The 24,214-nt window shown below is 39.4% G+C and overlaps 2 protein-coding genes across 3 annotated transcripts in view; one reads left to right on the top strand and one right to left on the bottom strand.

The window, feature by feature from the left end:
* Positions 1-19,139, top strand: part of MTREX (Mtr4 exosome RNA helicase) — a 41,553-nt gene extending 22,414 nt beyond the window's left edge. The window contains exons 16-27 of the mRNA XM_069879780.1: positions 2,366-2,516; positions 4,207-4,379; positions 4,692-4,760; positions 8,892-9,020; positions 9,829-9,939; positions 10,258-10,446; positions 11,978-12,141; positions 13,074-13,179; positions 14,370-14,426; positions 14,837-14,999; positions 18,453-18,557; positions 18,888-19,139. Of these exons, the coding sequence (XP_069735881.1) occupies positions 2,366-2,516; positions 4,207-4,379; positions 4,692-4,760; positions 8,892-9,020; positions 9,829-9,939; positions 10,258-10,446; positions 11,978-12,141; positions 13,074-13,179; positions 14,370-14,426; positions 14,837-14,999; positions 18,453-18,557; positions 18,888-18,940 (1,470 nt within the window). The 3' untranslated portion in view covers positions 18,941-19,139. The remainder of the gene's footprint in view (positions 1-2,365; positions 2,517-4,206; positions 4,380-4,691; positions 4,761-8,891; positions 9,021-9,828; positions 9,940-10,257; positions 10,447-11,977; positions 12,142-13,073; positions 13,180-14,369; positions 14,427-14,836; positions 15,000-18,452; positions 18,558-18,887) is intronic.
* The window catches only part of PLPP1 (phospholipid phosphatase 1), a 65,725-nt gene continuing 60,377 nt past the window's right edge, over positions 18,867-24,214 (bottom strand). For both annotated transcript variants that reach the window (XM_069879795.1, XM_069879794.1), the window contains exons 5-6: positions 21,551-21,727; positions 18,867-19,474 (exon numbers count right to left, since the gene is read on the bottom strand). In XM_069879795.1, the coding sequence (XP_069735896.1) occupies positions 19,349-19,474; positions 21,551-21,727 (303 nt within the window). In that variant the 3' untranslated portion in view covers positions 18,867-19,348. The remainder of the gene's footprint in view (positions 19,475-21,550; positions 21,728-24,214) is intronic.

The raw sequence follows: 24,214 nt of genomic DNA, 5'->3' as shown, positions 1-24,214 counted from the left end.
CTTTGACACAGTTTCTCACAACATTCTGCTTGAGAAGCTGTCAGCCTCTGGCCTGGACAGGCGCACACTCTCCTGGGTGGAAAACTGGTTGGATGGCCGGGCCCAGAGAGTGGTGGTAAATGGTGTTAAATCCAGCTGGAGGCCAGTGACAAGTGGGGTTCCCCAGGGCTCGGTGCTGGGTCCAGCCCTGTTCAATGTCTTTATCAATGACCTGGATGAAGGCATTGAGTGCACCCTTAGCAAGTTTGCGGATGACACTAAGCTGGGTGGAAGTGTCGATCTGCTGGAGGGTAGGGAGGCTCTGCAAAGGGATCTGAACAGGCTGGACCGCTGGGCAGAGTCCAATGGCATGAGGTTTAACAAGGCCAAATGCCGGGTCCTGCACTTGGGGCACAACAACCCTATGCAGTGCTACAGACTAGGAGAAGTCTGGCTAGAAAGCTGCCTGGAGGAGAGGGACCTGGAGGTGTTGGTTGACAACCGACTGAATATGAGCCAGCAGTGTGCCCAGGTGGCCAAGAAGGCCAATGGCATCTTGGCTTGTATCAGAAACGGCGTGACCAGCAGGTCCAGGGAGGTTATTCTCCCTCTGTACTCGGCACTGGTGAGACCGCTCCTCGAATCCTGTGTTCATTTCTGGGCCCCTCACCATAAGAAGGATGTTGAGGCTCTGGAACGAGTCCAGAGAAGAGCAACAAAGCTGGTGAAGGGGCTGGAGAACAGGCCTTATGAGGAGCGGCTGAGAGAGCTGGGGTTGTTTAGCCTGGAGAAGAGTAGGCTGAGGGGTGACCTCATTGCTCTCTACAACTACCTGAAAGGAGGTTGTAGAGAGGAGGGTGCTGGCCTCTTCTCCCAAGTGACAGGGGACAGGACAAGAGGGAATGGCCTCAAGCTCCGCCAGGGGAGGTTTAGGCTAGACGTTAGGAAAAAATTCTTTACAGAAAGGGTCATTGGGCACTGGCAGAGGCTGCCCAGGGAGGTGGTTGATTCACCTTCCCTGGAGGTGTTTAAGGCACGGGTGGATGAGGTGCTGAGGGATATGGTTTAGTGTTTGATGGGAACGGTTGGACTCAATGATCCGGTGGGTCTCTTCCAGCCTGGTGATTCTGTGAACTAATAGATTCAAACAGACGTCAGTGCATTGATGGATATATTATCAAATTTTTGACTATACATTTAGAATTAAAAGAAAAATTTATATATTTTGGTAATGTGTTTTAAAATCCATTAGACCTAGCGATGTAGGAGAGTACTTGATCTGAATTTCAGCATTTGCGTATGTAAACTAATCATAGAGTTGTGATTAATTATAGAATCACAGAATCATGGAATAATTCAGGTTGGAATGGACCTTAAATATCATCTAATTTCACCCCTCCTGCCATGGGTGGGGACATCTCCCACCAGACCAACCTGCTCAAGGCCCATCCAACCTAGCCTTGAACACCTCCAGGAATGGGGCATCCACAGCTTCCCTGGGCAACCTGTTTCAGAGCCTCACCACCCAATTCATCATGAATTTCTTCCTAATGTGTAGTCTAAATCTTCCCCCTTCCAATTTAAAGCCATTTCCCCTTGTCCTGTCATTACATGCCTGTGTAAAACGTAACACCCCAGCTTTCTTGTAGCCCCCTTCAGGTACTGGAGGGTTGCTATAAGGTCTCCTCACAGCCTTCTCTTCTTCAGGCTGAGCAACCCAAACTCTCAGCCTGACCTCACCACAGAGGTGTTCCAGCTTTCTGATCATCTTCATAGCCCTCCCCTGGACCTGTTCTAGCAGTTCTTATGTTGGGGATTGCAGAACTGGACACAGTACTCCAGCTGGGGCAGTACTCCAGAGGGGCAGAATCGTTTCCCTCATCTTGCTGGCCATGCTAAATTATTTTTTTAATGAGGTGTTACTAAAATTAAAGAAGTCACAGACTACCTGTGTTTGAACAGACTTCACAAAGCACCAACGTGATCAGTAAGTCTTAAGAGAAAAAGGTGTCCAAGCAAATTTTTCCAGAGTGTTAAAATAATAGATTGCTTTAAATAGTTAAATAGCTTATTTTAATGATAAAATAATCGAATCAAAACAGACAATAAGAAACACCTACGTTTTTTTTTTATCTCAAGTTTTCATTCAGATCTAATTTATAATATCGTAATATAACTGTAGATAAGATGAGACATAAATACTGTTAGATATTCAGCATAATAAAATTGCTTAGAATATGATGAGGCACTTAATCAAAATTCAAGACAAGTTATACTACCTATCAAAGCAGTTCCTTATATAAACCACTGCATCATGATTTGATATACTCTATATGCTGCAATGATTCTTCTTTTTAACTGGGCAGTGTTCTTGGATCTTTTTCAGGGTTCAGCTGATCCGTTAAACAGTGCATTCCACCTGACATACAACATGGTACTGAACTTGCTTCGAGTAGAGGAAATAAACCCTGAATACATGTTAGAAAAATCCTTCTATCAGTTCCAACATTACAGAACAATTCCTGAAATAGTAGAAAGTAAGTATTACTGTATGTTATACTCTCAGACATCGGTATAAAAGATGCTGCTGCTATGTGATTGGGTGGTTACACTTCAGTATGCTCATAAGAGTTTATGCCCGTGCAGTTCTTGTCTTCCCTGCCAACAGTTGCCACTGTGCAATTTGCTGTTATGTCATAGTTTCAGGAAGAGTAATTATCTCTTGTTCTTTGGACCTGTATTGATATGCACTGTCAATCTATGAAGAGAACTTTCCTTCCTGAGCCAGACAAGAATGTTTGCTACATTGCTAAACTGTAGAATAGGAAGAAGGAAAAACAATTTTAAAATTCCTGTGGCTCGTTAGAGGTGCAGAGAAGAAAAGTCTTACTCCTTTTTGATATGCAGAACTTGGCTAAAAGAAACATTTTAATCTCTCTGTATGATCTCTGAAAAGAACTCAGGTGTGCTGCATTCGGAGTGGTATGGGAAAAATGTTCAGTTAAAATAAAAAACAAAATTCGGAGAGGACTGGGGCATCATTTGCATTCCAATGAGTAACTAAATTTTGAGCTGTGGTCTTTAAATAGTGTGTTTTCATGAGCCAAAGTCAGTTTCCAAAGATCTCAGCCAATGTTTGGGAGTGAGGTCTCTTCCAATATTTGACCCAAAAGAGTCTGAAGAACATGATAGGCAGCTACTTCTTTGCTGCTCATGAATGAACAATTAATCTGGAAATTGAATATTAAGAGAGACTGTGTGTGAGAGACTTTTAGTTTGCAGGTGCAGTATTTAAGACAGTAGTTATACTGTAAATGAAATATTATGTATTTCCTGAGAGCCTGCCTGTTCCAGCTGACATGCCTACATCTTCGTTCTGTCATTCCAGCATTACTGTTTAAATAGAGAATTTGGAGAACACTTTTTTTATTTCTTGGACATTTTTTGTTTCAGCACCACACTGGTTGTTAGAATTTTGTAGTCACTTCAGCTGCAATTAAAAACACAGAGGAGAGAAATTTTTGTTTAGATCAAGGAGGAAGTTCTGTGATAGGTATGGAGTGCTAGGGTTTTTTTTTTTTAAAAAAGAGAGCAGCTAAAAATAGGGAGCACTTCCCTGGGCTGTCTCTGAACTCCCAGTGAAATGGGATTTCTGAGTCACTCATATTCATTCGAATATTATGCAGGAAAGTGAGTTAGTAGAAACAGTATTACCAATGTGAGAGAACAAAGGATGTTGCTTGTGTAATAAAAACTGATTTGCTTAAATAAGGTGTAAAAATGTTGGAGGAAGAAAATACGGATTTCTAACTGATGAGAACAGCCTAAAACAGGTTAGGCTGTAGAAGAACACTTTCTGACGACTTCCTCTCTTGTTGGAAGACATCTGGTAAGATGTCTTTGAGCAATCTCCTTTTCCCAGGAGGGGGTAGGAGATCTGGTAGGCGGTGAATACCTTCCAGAAATCACCGCAGGTTTTTGTTGTCTGTGCAACTTGTTTCCTCAAGCTTCTTTATTAAAAATAAAATAAGTAGTAGTATTATTTAATTTTCTGAAAATAGAATTTAATGGACACATTTATAGATTTCTAGCTTTTTAGATAGTGGGTTATTATAAATGAATGCCAAAGTGTTGACAAAATACCAGTTATGTAAATCTGAAAGTGTAGCATTGATTTCTAAATCTGTGAAATTACTAATTTCCATGAAATTTTTCTTTTTATTACAGGGGTGAATAATCTGGAAGGACAGTACAACAAAATAGCAATTCCAAATGAAGAAAATGTGGTCATATACTATAAAATCCGACAGCAGCTTGCAAAACTGGGTAAAGAGATTGAAGAATACATTCACAAACCAGAGTATTGCTTGCCTTTCCTACAGCCAGGAAGACTGGTAAAGGTAATCTGATTTTTCTTTTGTTTTGCTTTTAGTTCAAATCTCTACCTGTCCATGAGATTTGCAGAGTTCATTTTTCTCTGCCATTTTAACATCTTGAAAAATTACATGCACCACACTAAGCAAAGAATTTTGACTCCCATTATGTTTCTTTGTTGAACATTCAGTTATATAGTAAAAGAAATGCTGTTTTGACAATGTTTTGACAATGAACAGTCCATGACTGTTGTTGTATATATCAAAACTAGGGAAAGATATGCTTGCTAGAATGTGATTGTACGTGGGCTATGTTATAACATCTTGTAAATATTTCAGGTGAAAAATGAAGGTGATGACTTCGGATGGGGAGTGGTTGTTAACTTCTCGAAGAAATCTAATGTCAAGGTAAAATATGCACTCTCTTCATTAGAAAAATATATACCTTGCTGCTTTTTCTGAAAATAAGATAAAACTCTTTTTTTTTGTGGTACTCAAAGGCAAAAAAAAGTAGTTTGCCCTATATTTACAAACCCTCAAGTCCTGGAGTGAAAGTGTAAAGCAAAAAAAAAAGGGAGGTGGGAAAAGCTGTAACTGCTGGGTTGATTTTTTTTTTTTAGCTTTCAGCGTATTCATAGAGGAAATGCTTGTGTCTGGGATACGTAGTTCAAAAGTGCATTTGGCACTACAGATGTTTCAAACTGTTTAGTTTGTTTCTGAGACATCTCTAACAATGCCACTCTAAACCCTTCATGGGAAAGGTATGATGTTATCTGTGCTCAGAAGATCTATAGAAGCTTTAAGTGAGGGTTGAGAGGGTAGGGAGGCTGATGTTTGCCACTGCATAGAGAGTTATCTTGAAGTGGGGTTTGTGTCTTGAGTCCTAAGTTACTGCTTGAGGAATGAGATTGGTTGTTCTCCGAGACATTGTGGTGGAATTCAGAGTTGAGATGTGAGATTACCAAGAGAGCAAAACAATAGAAATGGATTCAGGGAAATGTGGAAGGAAATACAGAGGGCAGTGATGCAACAGGAGCCACATATGTTTTTCCTTCCAGAGGTCAATTTTTATAGTTGGTTTCTGCATAACCCCAGAGGTGATGTTTTGGTCTCCCTTTAAGAAATGTTTTGACAGGCTATTCTGCTGTCTAAATTAAAACCTAAGTTTAAAGTGTAGTTTTCTGTGGTGGTGTTTTTACTGTAATTTTGGCAGGAGAGCATTGGCATTAATTATGAGTTCTAAATGAGAAGTTGTCTTTGTGAAGTTCTGCTGGCGCCTGTCTGTTGTGGCACCTTTTGGTTCTCCTCTAATATGTGTTCATTAAAGAGGAAATAAGAAAAATGTGTGCGTATAGAACTTATTAGAAGAGGTCTTGTTTTCAGTTTTCATCTTCCTTTTGAAAGTCATATTTCTCTTTTCAAGTTGGAAAACTGGACTGCTACTGCTGCTGCTTAAGCTTTTGCTTCTAGACTGCTTTTTTCATAGAGCCACAAGAGCAGTAAAACAGGTTTCCCCCCCACCCCAGCCTTCTGTGTAAAGTTGCTTACCTCTGTGTCACTGGAGGCATTTCTTCTGTCTGTGCACGTTTTATCCATGTATGCATCCATGTATGTTATCCGTGTATGTACCTTCCTGATCTGGCCTGTCTCACAGTTGTATGTAAGTTTGAATGTTAGCTTTGAAGTTATGGTCTGTTCTGCAGGAGATGGCTCTGGCTCCAGCAGCACTTTTTTCATAAAGTCATTCTAGCAGCTGGGTTGAATTTTTCCTTCTGAGTTCTGTGGAAAGAATGACAATAGGTGCTAAAAATTATGGGACAGACTTAAAGCAGTGTAACTTTTAAAATCAGTATGGAAAGACTTGTTTGTATGAGCAGAAGCAAAATAAATTACTTAAAGAATCTGTTAGTTACCCATTTTTGTATGTTCATTAAATGCCTTTTTTCCTGGGATACAGCTGTATACTACCATATTTAATAGTAATGGAGAAATATGTAGTTAGCACTTGAAATAGGTCACTGTTAATGCTGTATCTTTAAACTTTCATTCACGTCTAAGCTGCAGCAGTTCTTTGGATTTGCTTTTAGAAATCGTGTTGAATTTGGTCTATAATACTGGTTTTTCTTTAATGGTAAACATTTTCTCTGCTGTATCATAGATTCTAATGAAGTCCCTTTTTTAGTGAGGAATATATATCATGAAGATTGACATTTAGGGTTACAGTATTTCTGTATTTCAGTAAGTAATTCTTTTTGCTGTAATGTGGCAGCAAAAGCACGAGTCGTTGGCAGTTATGTTAGTTGTTAATTATACTTAGATGTTTTTCCAGCATAATTTCATGATGCATTGTTCCGCAGAGTTGTGATTGCAAATAGCACTTCATCCTGAATTACAGTAGGCAGAAGAATTTATTTCAAGCAGCCGTGCTTGCTAAATAACATACATTAAAGTAGGCACCAAAGTAACTTATTTGCTTTGGAATTCATAACAATCCTCAGATATTTTTGAGTAAGAAGTTGTATTTCCACTAGATTGTGCCAGCAGTATGCTAGTTTTGTCATTGTGCTGTTTATAGTCCATGTTGTCATCTGACCCCTGATTCTAGACATCAAATTTTTGTTAGTGATTCTAGACATTAAATTAACAATTATTGATAATAAAATTTGAGATGCTGCAATTTGGTCTTTCTTATTTAGATGATTATAATCCTTGTTTAGTAAACTTAAATTTACATATTTCTCTGTTCATGTTTGTTTATAATGTTTACTGCATAAACAATGGTTTTAGTGCTGTGTCGTGGTCACTGAATTTTCAGTGAGTCTGATGTTATTGATCCAGCAATCTGAATTTGTTATCTGTGCCGTATGCCTTGGTTTGCAGCTCAGAGAATCGTAGAATCACTAGGTTGGAAAAGACCTTTAGGATCATCGAGTCCAACCATTCCTGTCAACCACTAAACCGTGACCCTGAGCACCTCAAATACAGCAGATATGACTGGCTGTCTTGTTTTGTTTCCACACACACGAAGTAATGGATGTTTCAGGGCAGATCTAAAATCCTTGGAATACATGTAATCATACAATATTCTGCCAAAGGAAGGCATAATTATATACTTAAACCACATGAATGTGGCATGAACCAAAGTATCATTCCAACTTGATACAACAGAGATCTGTGACTAACAAAGTTTTACAGGCTTTTCTAGTCCTCTTTTACTCTTGCATATAAAAACATAGCAGTTCCTGTTCCAGGGTTTAGTGAAACCCACTGAAGGAAACAGTACACGTTCAAAAAGCAGTTCTAGATTAAGTCATGTCTGGTCAGTGTTGTCTAAAAGATATTAGTATATGTAAACTTATGGAGACTAATATTAACAGCAAATGTAATGACAATTTTCCTCCTTTATTAATAGGTTAGCAATACAATTACTGATAGGATTTCCCCCCCGTAAGTTTCTAGACAGCTCCAGTTCTAGTAATTTCTGTAGCATATTTATGCAGCTATGAGTTTAGTCTCCTTTTCATTCAAGTCAGCATTATGATTTCCATGGCTTTGACTGGATTTGGTATATGAGGATGTTAACATTTCGATTCAGAGAACAACACCATGGATCTTGTACATTGCTATGAGTGCTTTCTGCAAATGTAGGACAGAATTCAGAGGAACAGTTTCTTCCCCAGCAAATAATGGCATTTCTTGGAGAAATTACCTACCTTGTAGAACAGAATAACCCTGGTTTTCTGTTTAGTTTACTATGTCAGTTTCTCATAGTACTTCAGAGAATCTCGAAATGCTGGCTGGCTCCACCCTGCTTTGTAGGCACTGAAAGAAAACTCTACATTGTAGATTTGTAATGAAAAATAATGCCCAGCAAAACTGAATTGAGCTAACATGGAATTTTGAAAAGAGTATTCTCTTCCCCTCTCTGTTGTATTTGGAAGCAGAGAAGCTTGCAGACAGTATTTTAAAAGATGGTGTCTGCCTTCAGTGTTAGGCCTATAACTTAGTTCTATTCAAAGTCATAAAAATACTTTCTTGTAGTAGGAGTGTATTTGAGCAACGTTAGTGCATATTTATCCCATCAAATAACTAATGTCAGTTTTTTTCAAATAAAGGTTATAGTTTTGTGAACAATAGTTTTTAACCACCACCGTTGCATGTCTGTATTCTCTGAATTAATGTCCGGTGTTAGGTGTGCAGTTAGGGGTGTATAAAGATGTGTTTGCTTACTTTGAAAAAGCTATGTTTAGAAGAAAAGACAGAAGCAACTAAAGCTGCAGCTAGAGTTTAGGCTACGTTAGTGAGGAAGGGTGGGGAGGGGATAATTTTTGCAAGTGTGTTTTTCTATGTGAGAGATCTCTCAATCAATCCTAATTCAGTAGTTTTTAGAATGTACTGCATCACCGAGCTGATACTTGGTGAAGAGCAGTAGATCATTTCATACCTATAATAGTGAATATAATCATGATTTTTTCCTTCCATTCTTTCTGGTATTATATAATAACTGGTATGGACCTGTTTTTTCTGTGCACTCAACAGCCAAATTCTGGTGAATTGGACCCATTATACGTAGTTGAAGTGCTACTGCACTGCAGCAAAGAGAGTTTGAAAAATTCTGCTACTGAGGCTGCAAAGCCTGCCAGACCTGATGAAAAAGGAGAGATGCAGGTTTGTAACACGTGTTTAATATCAATAATTTCTTATAAATGTTCTCAAAAATGTGATTTACAAAGCATTTGCAAGTTGTGGTAAAAGAGGGATTGATGGGTCAAGGGAGAGACAGTAGCTGTACACCCAACTCAGCTTTCTTAAACGGTTGCTGATTTCACTGAGGAGGAAACTTCCGAGTTTCAAAAACTTTCAGGATACTTGAGTGAATTTGTTACTGTATAAAATCTGCAGACAAACAACTGTCTAGAAGCTATTTTTTTACTCAGATACTTGTGCAGGATTTTTAGGGTAGTGTGCATTTGTTGTACTAGATTTCAGAATTTAGTTACAATTTTTATAATGGCTGAGTAATAAATGCTCTTTGGAAGATACTTTTCTTAGCAGTATCTTCTGTGTCTGGAAATAGAGTGGTTTTTTCACTCTTTTCTGGTTTTCTCACCCTTCAGCTTTGCAAGGCTATCTCATCCTAAATGAATTTTTTTTTTCCATTAAAGCATTTGCATTATTTATAGTTTTCTGTTTGAAACCCTGTGGCAAGACAGATAATAGTCATTTTCATATCAGAGGGAGTTGTTTACTTTGCACATGTAGCCTCTCTCTAGATTTTACTGCACAAACTCATTTTTCTAGTTTACTAATACTAAATCTCATTACTGGCATTTTCCTGTTCCCTGATGTGACCTTACTCAATGCTGTGTCCTTACGTACACAGGGGTTTTTTCCTTTGAAAAGTTTAGCTTTGGAATAGTAATAGTAAAAATATAATTTTTTACTGATTTGTCAGTTATTTCATTGTCATTTATAGGTTGTTCCTGTTTTGGTGCATCTTCTCTCAGCTATCAGCAGTGTCCGACTTTACATACCAAAAGACCTGAGACCTATTGACAACAGGCAAAGTGTGTTAAAATCCATACAAGTAAGTTCTGCTGGGCTGTGTATGTGCTCTGCTGTGATTGTTGATGTACTCCTGAACACAGGACAACTTGTTCTAAAGACATTTGTCTAAAGCTTGTCAATAGCCTTATTCTGAAATGGAGTTGGAAGCTATGGTGTAAGTCCGTTGTTTCTTCTTGTCAACAGTTGTTTGAAACTAATTTCAGAAACTGTTGAAACATCACGTAAGAAACTTGCATTACTGCCTTTCGGCTCCCTATAGCTGGGTGAGCTGATTTGTGAAAGCATAGTTTGTTATTGTTATTAATCTTACCAAAAAGTAAATATTTTTTCTTTTTAGGAAGTACAAAAGCGGTTTCCCGATGGAGTGCCGTTACTGGACCCCATTGATGATATGGGCATCAAAGATCAAGGACTGAAAAAAGTAATCCAGAAAGTAGAGGCATTTGAGCACAGGATGTATTCACATCCTCTTCACAATGATCCCAACTTGGAAACCGTTTACAAACTTTGTGAAAAAAAAGCACAGGTAAATTATAGTATCAGACACTGTACCTGTATTTACCTGAAGAGAGAGACAGTAATAGTTCCCATCTTGCTTGCTTTTCTTTTTGTTTGCAAAGTCCAAATGATCCTTTTTAAATGCAGTGAAATTATTGACTATTGCTAGTAAACTGGTTGAGTTGGTGGTATGCCCTTGATGGATATCAGATAGGAAGTACATCTGGAAAGAAAACTTTTCAAGAAAGGTCATCAGAGAGCAGAAGGTTACTGGAGTCTTTTTTCCCTGAGAAGGCATAGCACAGTACAGTGTAGGTAAGGTCTTCACAGATAGTTAAAACTGGTCATTTTTAATCTTCCTGTGCAGAGCTAAGTTGAATTGATAGGGCTTGGGGAGCATACTGTGTGAACCATTGTGCTGCTGCTTCTTGAGCTGACTCCCAGCTGGAAGCAGTACACTTATTATTTCGTGTAGCATTGTACCCTGCTAAACTTAAACTGGTTGTGCACAAAAACAGCTCTTGTGTTTTCATGCTGCTCCAGAAAACAGGTTCTCCAGGAGTCACTTCAAAGAAGTGAGGTAGTTCCAATATGGGCAGCAGCAAGTTGCATATGGTAAGACCTGATGGGCCAAGCAGAGTTCTGCAAGAGTGTCGGCACTGTACTGCCGGTGTGTTGACAGTGACTGTGATAAGACTCTGGATGAGCTGTAGTTGCAGGAAATAGTGCCTTTGGGCTACATTTGATTGAATAGTTGATTAGCTGAAGCATAGTACAGGTCTCAGAAGGTCATAGAATGTTTTGGACTGGAAGAGACCTTTAAAGGCCATCTAGTCCAATTCTCCTGCCATGAGGAGGGACATCTTCAACTGGATCAGGCTGCTTAGAGCCGCATCTAACCTGGCCTTGAGTGCCCCCAGGGACTGGGCTTCTGCCACCTCTCTGGGAACCTGTTCCTGTGTTTTACTACCATCATCTTAAAAATGTCTTCCTTATATATACTCTAAGTCTACCCTCTTTTAGTTTAAAACCATTACCCCATGTCCTATCACAACAGGCTGTGCTGAAAAGTTTGACTGTATCTTTCTAGTAAACCTCCTTTAATTACTGAAAGGCACAGTAAGGTCTCCCTCGAGCCTTCTCTTCTCCAGGCTGAACAAGCCCAACTTTGTCAACCTGGCTTCATAGGAAAGGTGTTCCGTCCCTTTGATCATTTTTGTGGCCCTCCTGAAAAAGATGAGTGCTCATTTCTCACCAAATATTTCTTCTGTGGTTTTTTGGTCTAGGCTGGTTGGGTTTTTTCCCCTACTATGGGTAAATAGTTTTAACTTCCCAAGCTTACCAGAGTTTCCTTTGGGTAAATGGAACTGATTTTTTTTTAAAAAAAACTTCTTTCAAACTTTCCTGTCAGTGGAGTTCAATGAGTTGGTGTTGATGAGTATGGAGTATGTGTGTATACCGATGTTCTGTGGCCTTTATTTAGCTTAAGCAATGTCTTTAAAACAGTTGCATCTTTTAAAACAGCAACATGTATTTTTTCTCTCCTTCTGACCCCTAAGATTGCTATAGATATTAAAGCAGCAAAGCGAGAACTGAAAAAAGCTAGAACTGTCTTACAAATGGATGAACTCAAATGCCGCAAGCGTGTTTTGAGAAGACTTGGGTTTGCCACATCCTCAGATGTTATTGAGATGAAAGGACGGGTTGCTTGTGAAATCAGCAGGTAATTGGTTTCTGTGCAAGGTGATTATTGTAATGAATACAGACTTTACTGTCCTTGCTGAAATTAGTATGCTGTGTTTATATTTTAAAGTTCTGAGCCAATTAAAAGAAAGATTATTCAGAGACTGCGTGATCTGTGTCATAAAGGGAATATAGTGATTGAAGTAGTAAAGATACCAACTTAAGGACAAAATACAATACATTTTAAAACTAAAATGTCAATGTGAAAGTGCCAAAACACTGGTTGTTCTCTTATAGTGCTGAGGCAGTAACGTGTATTTTCATTTAACATTGTAGATTACATGAGAGGATGGTCTCAGTTTCTATGGTTTCACTTCCCAGGACTCTCAGTACAGAGTCATTCTCAAACAAGGGTGTAACGGTGATTGTCAGCAATTACCAAGTTGCTGACAAGTTTGGAATACAGCTTAATTGCCACCATAGGGCTGTTGAAATACAATTTCTCTTATAGTCCCTTATTCAGTCTTTATTCTACAAGTAAATGGAAGCAAGTTTGTTCCTCTTTCTTCAATATCTTGGAAATATCCAGTTGAATTGTTTTTGGACAGCAGCAGTACCAATTTCAGTTTTTTTCCCTAATTGCTGCACACTGGTTCTTTTCAATCTCTTGATGTCCTGTGTGAAAAAAACTGACTAAGGCAACTGTTAATACTAAGTTTTATGAACTATCAGGAGAGATGCTTAGTAGTTCAGTAAGAGCTTTTAGTTTCCCTAAAATACTGTCTCAATCTTACTAACTGGCATCTCCCTTTAAAAGCTAATATATTAGTATTTGGTGTTCCTATAAGAAAAGCCAAGAAGCTGTTGTTTCTTATCTATATCCAGTTGCTTCACAAAAAGGATTCCCAGCATTTCATTTAAAAATTACGTTTCAGTAAGTTTTCTGCCTAAACTTCCTTGTCTGTCTTTTAGTGCTGATGAACTACTCCTGACAGAAATGATGTTCAATGGTCTCTTCAATGACTTAACTGCAGAACAGGCAACTGCACTACTGAGCTGTTTTGTATTTCAAGAGAATGTGAGTTACGTTTTGGTTAATGATTTCTAGACATCCTTGTCTACCAACAGTATAGTTTATAATTCCAGAAATTGGTCAAAACAGTCCAAGCCATTTTGCATTTTTTATCCTTTCCTAGCGTGTTTGATGTGAACTCCCACTGAACGCTAGGAAGCATTGCAGCTTCAGTGCTAAAGTATCTTTCCTCATGAGTGACGTGCTGAAGGTTGCATAGAACTGCAGTCCTTGTAATGATTCTACAGCTGTTTCCTCCTCATGCAATGAAGTAATATTAGTAGTTTCTCAGGATATGTGCTTGTATTTGTGTATACATGCACATATCCGTGTAATTTTAAATGTAGGATTTTATTTTTTTTTTTAAAAGTGGCTTAACAATATCTGCTCCACACTTCAGGTTGAGGGTATCTTTTAATGCTGCAGTACACCCATGTAATTTGGACAGTATCCTTGACCTGTTGATGAAAATTGCAATACCACATGAAATTGATATGAAAAGAGCTGTTAAATACAGCTGTTAAAAGCATGGGTATTTAACACTAATGACCTTATTCCTTCCCCCCACTATTTTAGCATCATCAAGAAAACACAGCAAAAATACACTTCTATGTGAAATATCACCATAGATAGCTAGCAAGATGTTTCACTCAGGTTCTTTCTAAATGTGGAAAGCACATCAGCAGCAGATGCTAATGAATTACTTTTTAGTAGAAAGGATGGCAAAGTTAGTTGGAATATTGCTGTTTACTCAACGATAGTACTTGAGTCTAAACAGATAGAACATAAAAACATTAATGTATTTGAATAGCCGTACTTCTATACATAACCACTGATGTTTAAGTTATTAAAAGCATTTGCTTTTTATATTTTTGAAGAAAAACTTGTATAAGTTAAAATAGTAAGTGATCAGAACTATGGAACAGCTAAATAGAGGGGATTTTGGAAGTATTCGAAAGCAGGTAGGGTTTTTTTCTTACTGTTGGCAAACTATACAGAAAGGTTTTGTTTTCTGATTTAATTTGAAGAACAAGTACTTGGAGAATTCTGCAAATTTTAGTGGTTGATAACAGGTTTGAAAAATCATTGGAATAATCTAGGATGGTACTGGCACATGTTGAACTTCTATTTTTACATTTGATCTGTAGAGTAAATGTATGGAACTGCATGAGATTATTTAATGTCATCTTTTTCAGTCCAGTGAAATGCCAAAACTGACAGAGCAGTTGGCTGGACCACTTCGGCAGATGCAGGTAATCTGTCCATTCGAACTCTGTCTGAGTTCAGAGTTAATGTTAACCTGAGTAAAGTGTGTGAGTGAAGTATAATGAGTGCATGGGGAAGACTTGATTTTGGATCATCAGTGAATTTGGCTGACACTGCATCTGGTTTTGTAGTGCCTAATAAAGGATTATCTTGTAATTGCAAGAAATCTTTATGCTAATATAGAAAATACCTTTAAAAACTTTATAAGCTTGTTTACTATGCTGTAAGTTGTTAGTGCAGACAGACTCAATGTAAGCAGTGGCTTACTTTCTGATTCTGAATGATTTCACATTTGAAACCACATCTGCGCAGTACCTAATAATATGCAAGCCTTTCTGTTGGTTAAACACTTTATCTGTTTAAGCATATTATAAATATAAAATATTTTCTTTTAAAGGAGTGTGCAAAAAGAATTGCCAAGGTGTCAGCAGAAGCAAAACTGGAAATTGATGAAGAAAATTACTTAAATTCCTTCAGACCCAACCTAATGGATGTTGTGTATACATGGACAAATGGAGCTAACTTTGCTCACATCTGCAAAATGACTGATGTCTTTGAAGGTACGTTAATCAGTTCTTTGTTAGGTGGGGTTAATCTGGTTCGTGAATTTGGAGTACTAGAAACTGCCCTTAAGGAAGCTTACTTAGTTTTCATCATTTTAAAAGTAGGATGAATCAAAGCCCAGATGCTTTGTAAAAAGACAAACTATCTATCTGAAGGTCAACCCAGAATGCAAGCCCTATTTTCATCATTTACCAGCTGCACTGAAAGCTGTGAAGAGCCGTAGGGTGGGTGTGTCAGTCTTACAGGTCTGTGTGTAATGACTGATATTTGAAAATCCTTTTTGAGGTTGCTACTGTCACCATTGTCTTGACTGTTTTAAATGCCGCTCCCTTGTTTGTATGTACACAGTTGCAAACGGGAGCCCTTAGAAAAAAGAATTAATGCACTTCTGTAATCCAGCACATAGGCCCAGGAACTTCTAAAGTAGGTTGCCTGCAAGCAACAGGAATCCTGGCAGTCTTTGATTCTGTGTTGGACAAATTCCTCCTATTGCAGTCTGTCTGTTCAGAATACACAGGACAGTAATATTTTGATTTACCACATTTGGGCTGTGGCTAGTTGGTCAGCTTTGTCCTAATCCAACAGTGCCAGCTCTCTCAAAGTTAGATCTTATGGGCCCATTTTGAGAAGCTCAGGTCATGGCAGTGATTGATGCCTGATTCTTCACATAACTTTTAATGATCTGTGTGTTGTCCAGCAGGAAGGAATGCTCTTCACATGTCCACTGTCATTTACACTTACCTTAAATGCAATGTGGGGTTGCTAAATCCCAGGGGGATTTGTCCTGATTAGCTAAGTTGTTGCAGTGATTTCAAAGAAATTAAAAGCAGAACAAAAAAGCCCCCAAAACAAACAACAAAATACAAACTAGAATTCAGCATCCTTATCTTGATCACAAGTACAAATTTTCATTGTAGTTGTCACTGCTTCCTGTCTTAATTCTGATAGAGGTTGTTAACCATGAGATATAGGAAGATGGCTTATTAAAGCTCTAAAAGGAAGTGTGTTTTCCTCTTTGCCTTTTGAACAATGTAGAATCAGCAGTAATGAGTTGCTGCTGTTACAGGGAGTCCCAACTTCACTGCTGTGCACTGGTTTAGTAAGGAGGCAGAAACTTGCCTGTCTATTAGAGAATGCATTGGAAGCCATCATTTTTTTAAACCTAGTTTTTCATCTCTCACCCTGCAACTTATTAAAAGTGCTTTTCCAAAGAAAGTGCTTTTCATGAGTGAAAGACTTACGTTCAGTTTGTGCTGTCATCAGGCTAACAGACATTGACAGAACTTTTTTAGACAGAAAACTTGAGTTGATGGAATGCTTCCGCTCTCTGAAGCCTGAATATAGATGTTCTGCTATTTTGTTAGTATTGATGGTCAAGTGTCTGAAACCTCTTTTGGGTGCAGTTAGGAGCAGCATGAAAGCTTGTAGTTGTGCTAAATAAATGGTGTCTTTTCAGGTTGTAGCATAAGCCAGAGTGCTCCAAGAACACAGTCTTGCCACAGACTGGGGCAGTGTTGATTTGCTATTGAAAATAAGTTGTCATTAAGCTGAAATTTATTTCTGTTGGGAAGAAGCAAATTAGAGAACCTTTTTAAAGCTGTAAGGAAGAAGGGTAAACTGAGCTAAGTATCCTATTAACCAACTGCATATCAACTGTTTTGTTGTGTAAGCATAGACAATAGTAATTTATTCCAAAAATGCTTTTTTTAATGCACAAAAATAGGCTGCAACAACCCCCGTGGCATTGCCTGTTTACAGTACTCCCTGGAACAGCTGTCAGGGTTGGCCTTGTAAATGGATATGTGCAAGATCTTTGAGAGCTGAGCCTGGGCTGCCCACAGTTCTCTTGCTTTGGCTTAGTGCCCTGTAGAGACTGTGTGGTGTTTTTCACCTGGTGTCATTGCAGTGGGTTTTAGATTGCTGCCCTCACACAAACCATTCTTACTGTAGAAACTGGCATGGCCTACTAGTACCATATGAATGTTTTTTAGGAGTGTTATTTTACTTTTCTTAATTAACATATAACTTCCCCAACAGCTTTGTAGAATATTCTTTTTATATGCACTGTTTTTTCAGGTATTATGCTTAGTCCAGAGCAACTATTTCATGCAATTGAGGTCATCTAGTCCAAGCCCCCTGCAGGGAGTAGGGACATCTCCAACTAGATCTGGTTGCTCAGAGTTGTGTCCAGCTGTCCTCAAATGGCTCCAGGAGTAGAGCATCCACAGCCTCTCTGGGCAACCTGTTCCCAACCTCAATCTACCCTCTTTCAAGATAAAACAATTACCCCTTGTTCTATTGCAACAGCCCCTGCTAAACCATCTGTGTGAGTCTTTCTTATAAGCCCCCTTTCAGTACTGAAGGTCTGTGATGACATCTCCTGGGGCTCTTCTGTTCTCCAGGCTGAACAACCCCAACTCTGTCAGCCTTTCTTCTGCTGAGAGGTGTTCCATCTCTCTGATCATCTTTGCTCTAACATGCCCTTGTCTTTCCTGTGCTGAGGAATATGGAGCTTGATACAGGTAGGGTCTGCAGAGGGGCAGAGTCACCTCTCTGGACCTGCTTGTCACCCTGCTTTTGATGCAGCCCATGATAAGTTGGCTTTCTGGGCTGCAAGTGCACAGTGCAAGGTTATGTTCAGCTTTTCATCCACCAGTAGCCCCAAGTCTTTCTCAGCAGGGCTCTCAATCCATTCATCCCATATCTACCCTAGGACAGTTACTGTGTATGCAGTAATTTTGATTGTAGACCTGAGAAGCTGCTGGAGAAAATGACCAAACAGCACATATACTGTTTCCGTGCTACTAGAAGAGCATAAGCACTAGGGTCATTGCGTGAAACTTGTTACATAAGTTAAATGAGATGAATGCGTAACTCCTGTGGGTATTAGGTTGCAGTGTAGGAACTATGCCAAGACTGAGCTTGTATGCATTGCTGCAAGCATGCAGGGGAGGGATAGAATGTTCCACAGACTCCTCAGTCTGAGAGAGCTAAGGTAGACTGCTCACTGTCTCTGACAACTAAAGACTAAGGGCAGTCAAAAAAAAAACCCCACACCTCCACCCCAAAAACCTCTTTGTGGTGGTTCTTGAAGCAGCAAACTTGTGAATCCCCTAAACCTGTATGGTTTTTGAGGGAAGTCTTAAGTACGTGAAGGAAAAATCCAACAGGAATTACTAAACAGCCCAGAAAGTCCTTAGAGTAGATATTAGAGGCTGTGTAAACAGAAGAAAAAAAGAAGGGAACAAGCTTTTGGAGATGGCTTCAGGAAAATTCCTGATAGAAACAATTGACTAATAAACAAAAACCAAGCTTAAGACATATGGTTGGTTTTAGCATTAGCTTCTAGATAAATGGAATAGGGCTGGAGAAGGAACTACTGCAACTGAATTATTCAGTGGCAGGATGGGCCAGGGAATACAAAGTTCTCCCTCACTCTTTTTATACAGGTAGCATAATTCGTTGCATGAGAAGGCTAGAAGAGTTACTTCGGCAGATGTACCACGCTGCAAAAGCTATTGGAAATACAGAGTTGGAAAATAAGTTTGCAGAGGGTATGTATTTCACTTCTACAGTATAAGAAGTAATTCTAGAAACCATATGAAAGGACACTTGGGAGACGGAGGGCATGGTATGGGTGAATGATTAGGTAATGTGTCTGTTGATGAGATCATGGTAAACCGCATCTCTGATCTCTTCCTACAGAATATCTCTTCTAAAGTTTGACTTAAAAGATGTAGTGTTTTGGTGCATGCTAACTATAACCATGCTTGTGGTAATGACTTTCATTTCTCTACTGCTAAGTATTAGATGCCTGTAGTTACACTTAAAAGACTGTGTCAGTTATGACTGCTAGACATTAATACAGCTTTTCTTTTTAATAGGGATTACAAAAATCAAGAGAGATATTGTGTTCGCTGCAAGCCTTTACCTGTAACAGAAGGTATCATCAAAAAAAAAAAGTATTAGATTCACATTATGGAACAAGTTCATCAGCTTCACATGCTAGTTCCATCTCATTTCATTATTTTTAATGGTGTGTTCTTAAACCACAGTTGTTTCAACAAGGCATATACAAACAGCAGTGTATGTAATATAGCCATTAACATGTTTTCAATAAAAATTTACAATTCAGATAGCCTGTTTCTTTTAAGCAAGAGCTTGAACCAACAGAAATTTAAGGTTTAGATATACAATAACTGTGGTAGATGTTACTATATACAGGTAAAGTGAGCATCCAAGAGCAGCAGCAGCAGTCCCATAAAGGCATTTATTTATATTACATAATTAGACTTGTAAAATTGTTTTCCTTTCAGAGCGCAAGACAGGTGAGGTGGGCAATTCTTCATGGCTGGTGATTGCTGCCAAAGTGATTTCCATTTGTTGGAGTCTCATGTAGGGTTGTATGGGAATCTTCTTTTGGTTGAAATGTACATACTCTCTCTTTGAAGAAGTCAGACACGTACACAACCTAAACAAACAAATTGGTGTTAGGTTTCTACACTTGTACATCTTTGAAACACCGAGTAAATGCTTTTGAAGAAGGTAAACTACACCATCAAAACTAATAAAGAACTTACTTAAACAGATTTTAACATTAGAAATGTACTAGGAAGCCTCAGAATCCTGGCATCTGTTCTAATATCTTTTTCTCTAGCTATTACGCACACAGCCCCAGTGACCACTTGCCTACTGATGGTTTAAGCCAAATTAAAGGCTTATGTGCTCACTGACAGCTCCAACTTCACTATGTGGCACTGCTTCATTATCATAGCCATAGTTTTGAACTATGAAGGGGCAAGATGTGCTTACTGAAGGCCCACATTGCATGTATGGTTATATTTATTCTGTAATTTATTTAGAACAGGACAGGAGAGCTTTTGCTTTAGCTGAGGAAGAGTTCAAAAGTTAGTGAGTGTTTTTCTCTGCATTGTCACTCTCACTTGCATTTCTTTAAAAACTGGTTAAACCAAACTTGGATTCATGTCCTTGGTAAGGTTCACAGCAGTTCTCCCTCCACAGCTCCTGCAGCTGTAAGGCCACATCCATCTATGCTGTCATTTCCTGCATTCCTTTGAACATACCACCTCACTTCCTTCACAGCTACAGCATACAAGACACATGTCTTGATCCAATTCTGCAGCTTGCTCTCTGCCTGTTTCCCCAAGACATACTAGATGATGTACTTGGTACAGCGCTGTGTGTACTGTACATGAGAAACCACCTCTCATCATCCCTTCCCTTCCTACATCCCTTCTTCCCCTCCCACTGCAAACCTCAGAACTGCTAAATGTAGTTTAGGGCAGCAGAAGAAACTGTCTTCCACACTGAGGGCTGGCTGGGACACAGCGTGCTGCTTCAGCTGCACAGCAGGGGAGTTTCAGCTTTCACCGAATGCTGGATTCGGTCAGAGTGCTCCATTTGCAGGTGCTGCCCAGCATGCTCTTACCTCAGGTTTCTGCTGAGGTGAACTCTCTAAAGACACCCTCTCAAACACCCTTCATTAATTGTTTTTTCCTAATGAAAGTGCCTTCAGCTCTTCACTCCCTGATGTTTCTAATTCCCTACACTCCTTTTCTTGGAAAATGAGATCATACAAAAATGAAGGGTATGAGTATGTTTTAGTAAGTGCAGCCGTTTAATAACAGCTAATGCAGGATGGAAGGTTCCCAGACCTGCTCCAAGATTTACTTGTTGCAATCAGTCATCAAAACAAAGCTTTGTCTTGAAATGAACCATACCCTTCTGGTTTTCAGCTGAGAGAGCATTATCTTGGAGGTGGTTCTTCAGGTGAGTCTCAGTTCTTGGTAATTGAATTCTGCAGTTATGACCTTAGTCAGCTCAAGTCTGAATGAGAACTCTCTCTGATCTGTCCCCTCCCATGGATGAATCAACCATGGCACTTCACTTGCAGCCAGCACAGCTGCTGCCACTCAGTCAGCCTGGCCTGCAGCTCCAAGTTTAGATGATTCTGTTCCTTGAAACAGCTTTTCACTCATCAGTACAGCTAAGCTCCACAGGCTGGTTGTTGTAAACACCCTTTTAGCAATCCAAATGCACACAAGAAATGGTGAAGGTTTTGGTTTCCCATCAGACTGAAAAGAAACAGGCTGTAAAACTGGCAGAGGCAGATACTTTCATGCTGTCTTTATCCTTAAAGGCCTTTTTTTGCTTTGCTGACCTTACACAGAGTTCTGTCTCTGCTATTGTACTTGAGAATTAGTATTTGGCTAGGACCAGAAGGTGTATATATGAAGCCCACACAGTTCTACAGTCAACTGTTTCTATCTCCGTTATTAGAAAAGGTCTTGGGCAGGGATAATTTCATGTGGGCTAATAGCTAAAACAGCCACTTATCTCATCATTGGCCCAGAGTCTGCCTCACTCCCTGAAGTGCTGTTGCTACGCCCACTTCCAGGGGTTGTTTCCCCTCTCCAGCAACTTTCAGAGCAGTAGGAAGACAGGTCTACTTTCCCCTGAACACAGCCTGCAATTCCAAGGTGCCACACACTGTATGTACACCCTCCTCACCCCTCAAGTTACTTACAATGAGCACAGCTACCACAGCTCCCTGAATGAGTCCTGTTAAAACATCACTCCAATGATGCTTGTAGTCAGAAACACGTGAGAGACCCACATAGATAGATGCAGCAATGAGACCAAACTGTAGAGTAGGACGTACGAGTCTTGCCCAGTCTCCTTTCATTCTGGCCTGAAGGTAAAGCTAAAAGGAAAAGAAAAATCATTATAAAAGTGCAGTAAACACAGAAGCAGCAATCATTTAAAATTGTGTTGGGTCTGTTCAAAGAGCTGACTTGAAATCCATGTTCAGGGATACAATGTCCACAAATGTTCCATGTGCTATACTCTCAGAAGATGCTAAGGGAGAGTTTGATAATCAATGTTGGTCTCCATGCAATTATATAAAACTGCACAGCCTGCACATGAAGATACTCGCTGTATTTGTACCAGTGTGACAACTGACACCTACCAGAGCCACTAAAAGGCTCAGTAAGAATCCAGTGGAAGTCAAAACAGGATTCTACTCTGGCATTAACTAAAGGTCTTATGCAAAACAAATAGCTGGCAACCACCAATATTCACAGTCCTCTGAACTGGTTGGAGCCATCTTGCTCTGGGCAGGAAGACCATTAACATTTTTACTAAAGTCTACTGTACATAGTGCTGAGAAGTTTTTAACTTTATTCTCAATTCCAGTCACTTTTTAGCGTTATAAACTTCTGGCATAATATACCAGCTGTAGTTAAGCACCAGAATAAACTTGATATAATTGCTGATAACATCTATGATCTCATCCTTCAACTGTCACTGATGTATTTTACTGAGCTTCACCTGTCCCTAAATCCTTATTAGCTGCATATTAACCATGTTACCACTCTGGTAAGCAAGTGGATATGTGCAGTTCCCATGCTTTTTTCTCCCCACACCCCCCAGCTCTCTTTCTGATGTGTATATCCATACTTCTGATTTCTTATCTCAAATACACAGTATTTAACTCTTACTTTCCCATCTAATCCAAACCCTTGCTTTTGTCTCCTCTCTCCTCTGGTCTGTCTAGGATAAACACCTCTTCAGCTGTAAGAGGATTTTCTCCAAATCCATCCTGTAAACATAATTAAATTTATTCTGGAACTTGATCCTGTCACCAAAAAAGTCTCCATACTTACAGCAAAGAACAATAGAGTAGGAAGTTAAATATAACATTTCAAGTATATCTTTTCAGTACCATCTAGGAACTTCAGGTGGAGTACAAAACCTTAATTGACAGTCTTGAAATCTTAGAAGCTAACTAAAACATAGGTTTCAGGCACTAAGACAGCACACTACACTTCTGGTAAGTCCTTCCACTGCCAACTTCAAAAGCCATGGCTACCTTTTAGAAGCACTACATTTACAATGTAAATACAGGCATAGGGCATGCACTGTAGAGGCAAAGGTGCTACTTTCCAAAGTTAAACATTGGGGGAATGTTTGGTTGGTTTTTCTGAGTAACTTGCATCATAATTATGGCATGCTGACTTTTTCAGCTATAAATGGAGCATCAGAAAGATGCTCCATAACTGGTGTTCTTTAATAGCAACATCAAGGTCAATTCCAACTCTGAAGAACCTACAACTAAGCCTAACTAGAAAATATTCCCTGCTCCCCCTCCCTCCCTCCCTTTCCCCCTGCCTCCCTTCCTCCCCTCCCCTCCCCTTCAAATGGTGGGCACTGCATATTTCTGTGGATCTTAATTCCACCACAAGGGAAAATATTGTTTAGCCACTTCAGAAATCAGCTGTCACACAGATCTTCTAACACAAGGTGTTTTAAAGGTCTTGTATTAATCTGGATTCACTGACAGTAGACCAGAACAGGACCCGAGTGCCAAATGGAGCAGAGCGGGTCCAAGGAGCACATGCTGGTAGCCCAAAAAGAGCTGGCAGGTAGTTTGATACTGGCTGTTCTTTCCTCTTTCCCTATTCCCACTGAATTCTGCTTAAGACAGCTAAAAATACTTCGCCGTAAAAAAGTTCTTTCCATGTAAGCGTATCTGGTAGTTGGCAAAGATGTAGAGTCGTCTTAGAAAGAAAAACGGTTATGCAACTGCAGATAGGTAGGAAGCCAGGTTTATTTGAACAGAGGAAGCAAATAAGGCAAGCCTAACAAAAACCAAGCTTGGAAAGATGCTGGCCCACAACACCAAAAGACCAATAACAGTAGTTGAATCTCCCTAACACAGCATGCATTCAAATACACTTTCTGCTTGACAAACAGAAGAACAAGAAACTTGGGTTTACCATCTACATGAAGACATCATTTCATACTAAAAGATCTCAAGTCATAGAGAAGATCTGGAACTGCTTTGTCACCTGCTAAGCACATGCAGGTGGCTACAGGTTTCATCAATTCTAGGTGCTTCTTCACACCACTAGCTCCAGAGTAGCTGTACAGGAAATGACCAAAGCCTCTCTTGCACATTCTAGCCACAGATAGACTTATATTATTTGAAAACCAGGTGTGAGAAATCATATCACAGTGTCTGATCACTGCTGTGTTTAATTTCAGAACTAGCAGCTGTTCTGGTTACAGCTGTTTTTTCTGTTATTTTTCTGCTCAGTTGAGAATAATTGCTTATCAGCCAGCTGCTGTAATGGCAAATTCCATGTTATTTTTAAGCAGGTAACTTCAAACTGACACTGTTTTTAAT

The sequence above is a fragment of the Phaenicophaeus curvirostris genome, chromosome Z (genome assembly GCF_032191515.1).
Source record: "Phaenicophaeus curvirostris isolate KB17595 chromosome Z, BPBGC_Pcur_1.0, whole genome shotgun sequence".
In the NCBI taxonomy this organism is placed as follows: Eukaryota; Metazoa; Chordata; class Aves; order Cuculiformes; family Cuculidae; genus Phaenicophaeus; species Phaenicophaeus curvirostris.
The sequence above is the reverse complement of the archived record's forward strand: the minus strand, read 5'-3'. Positions and strand labels throughout refer to the sequence as shown.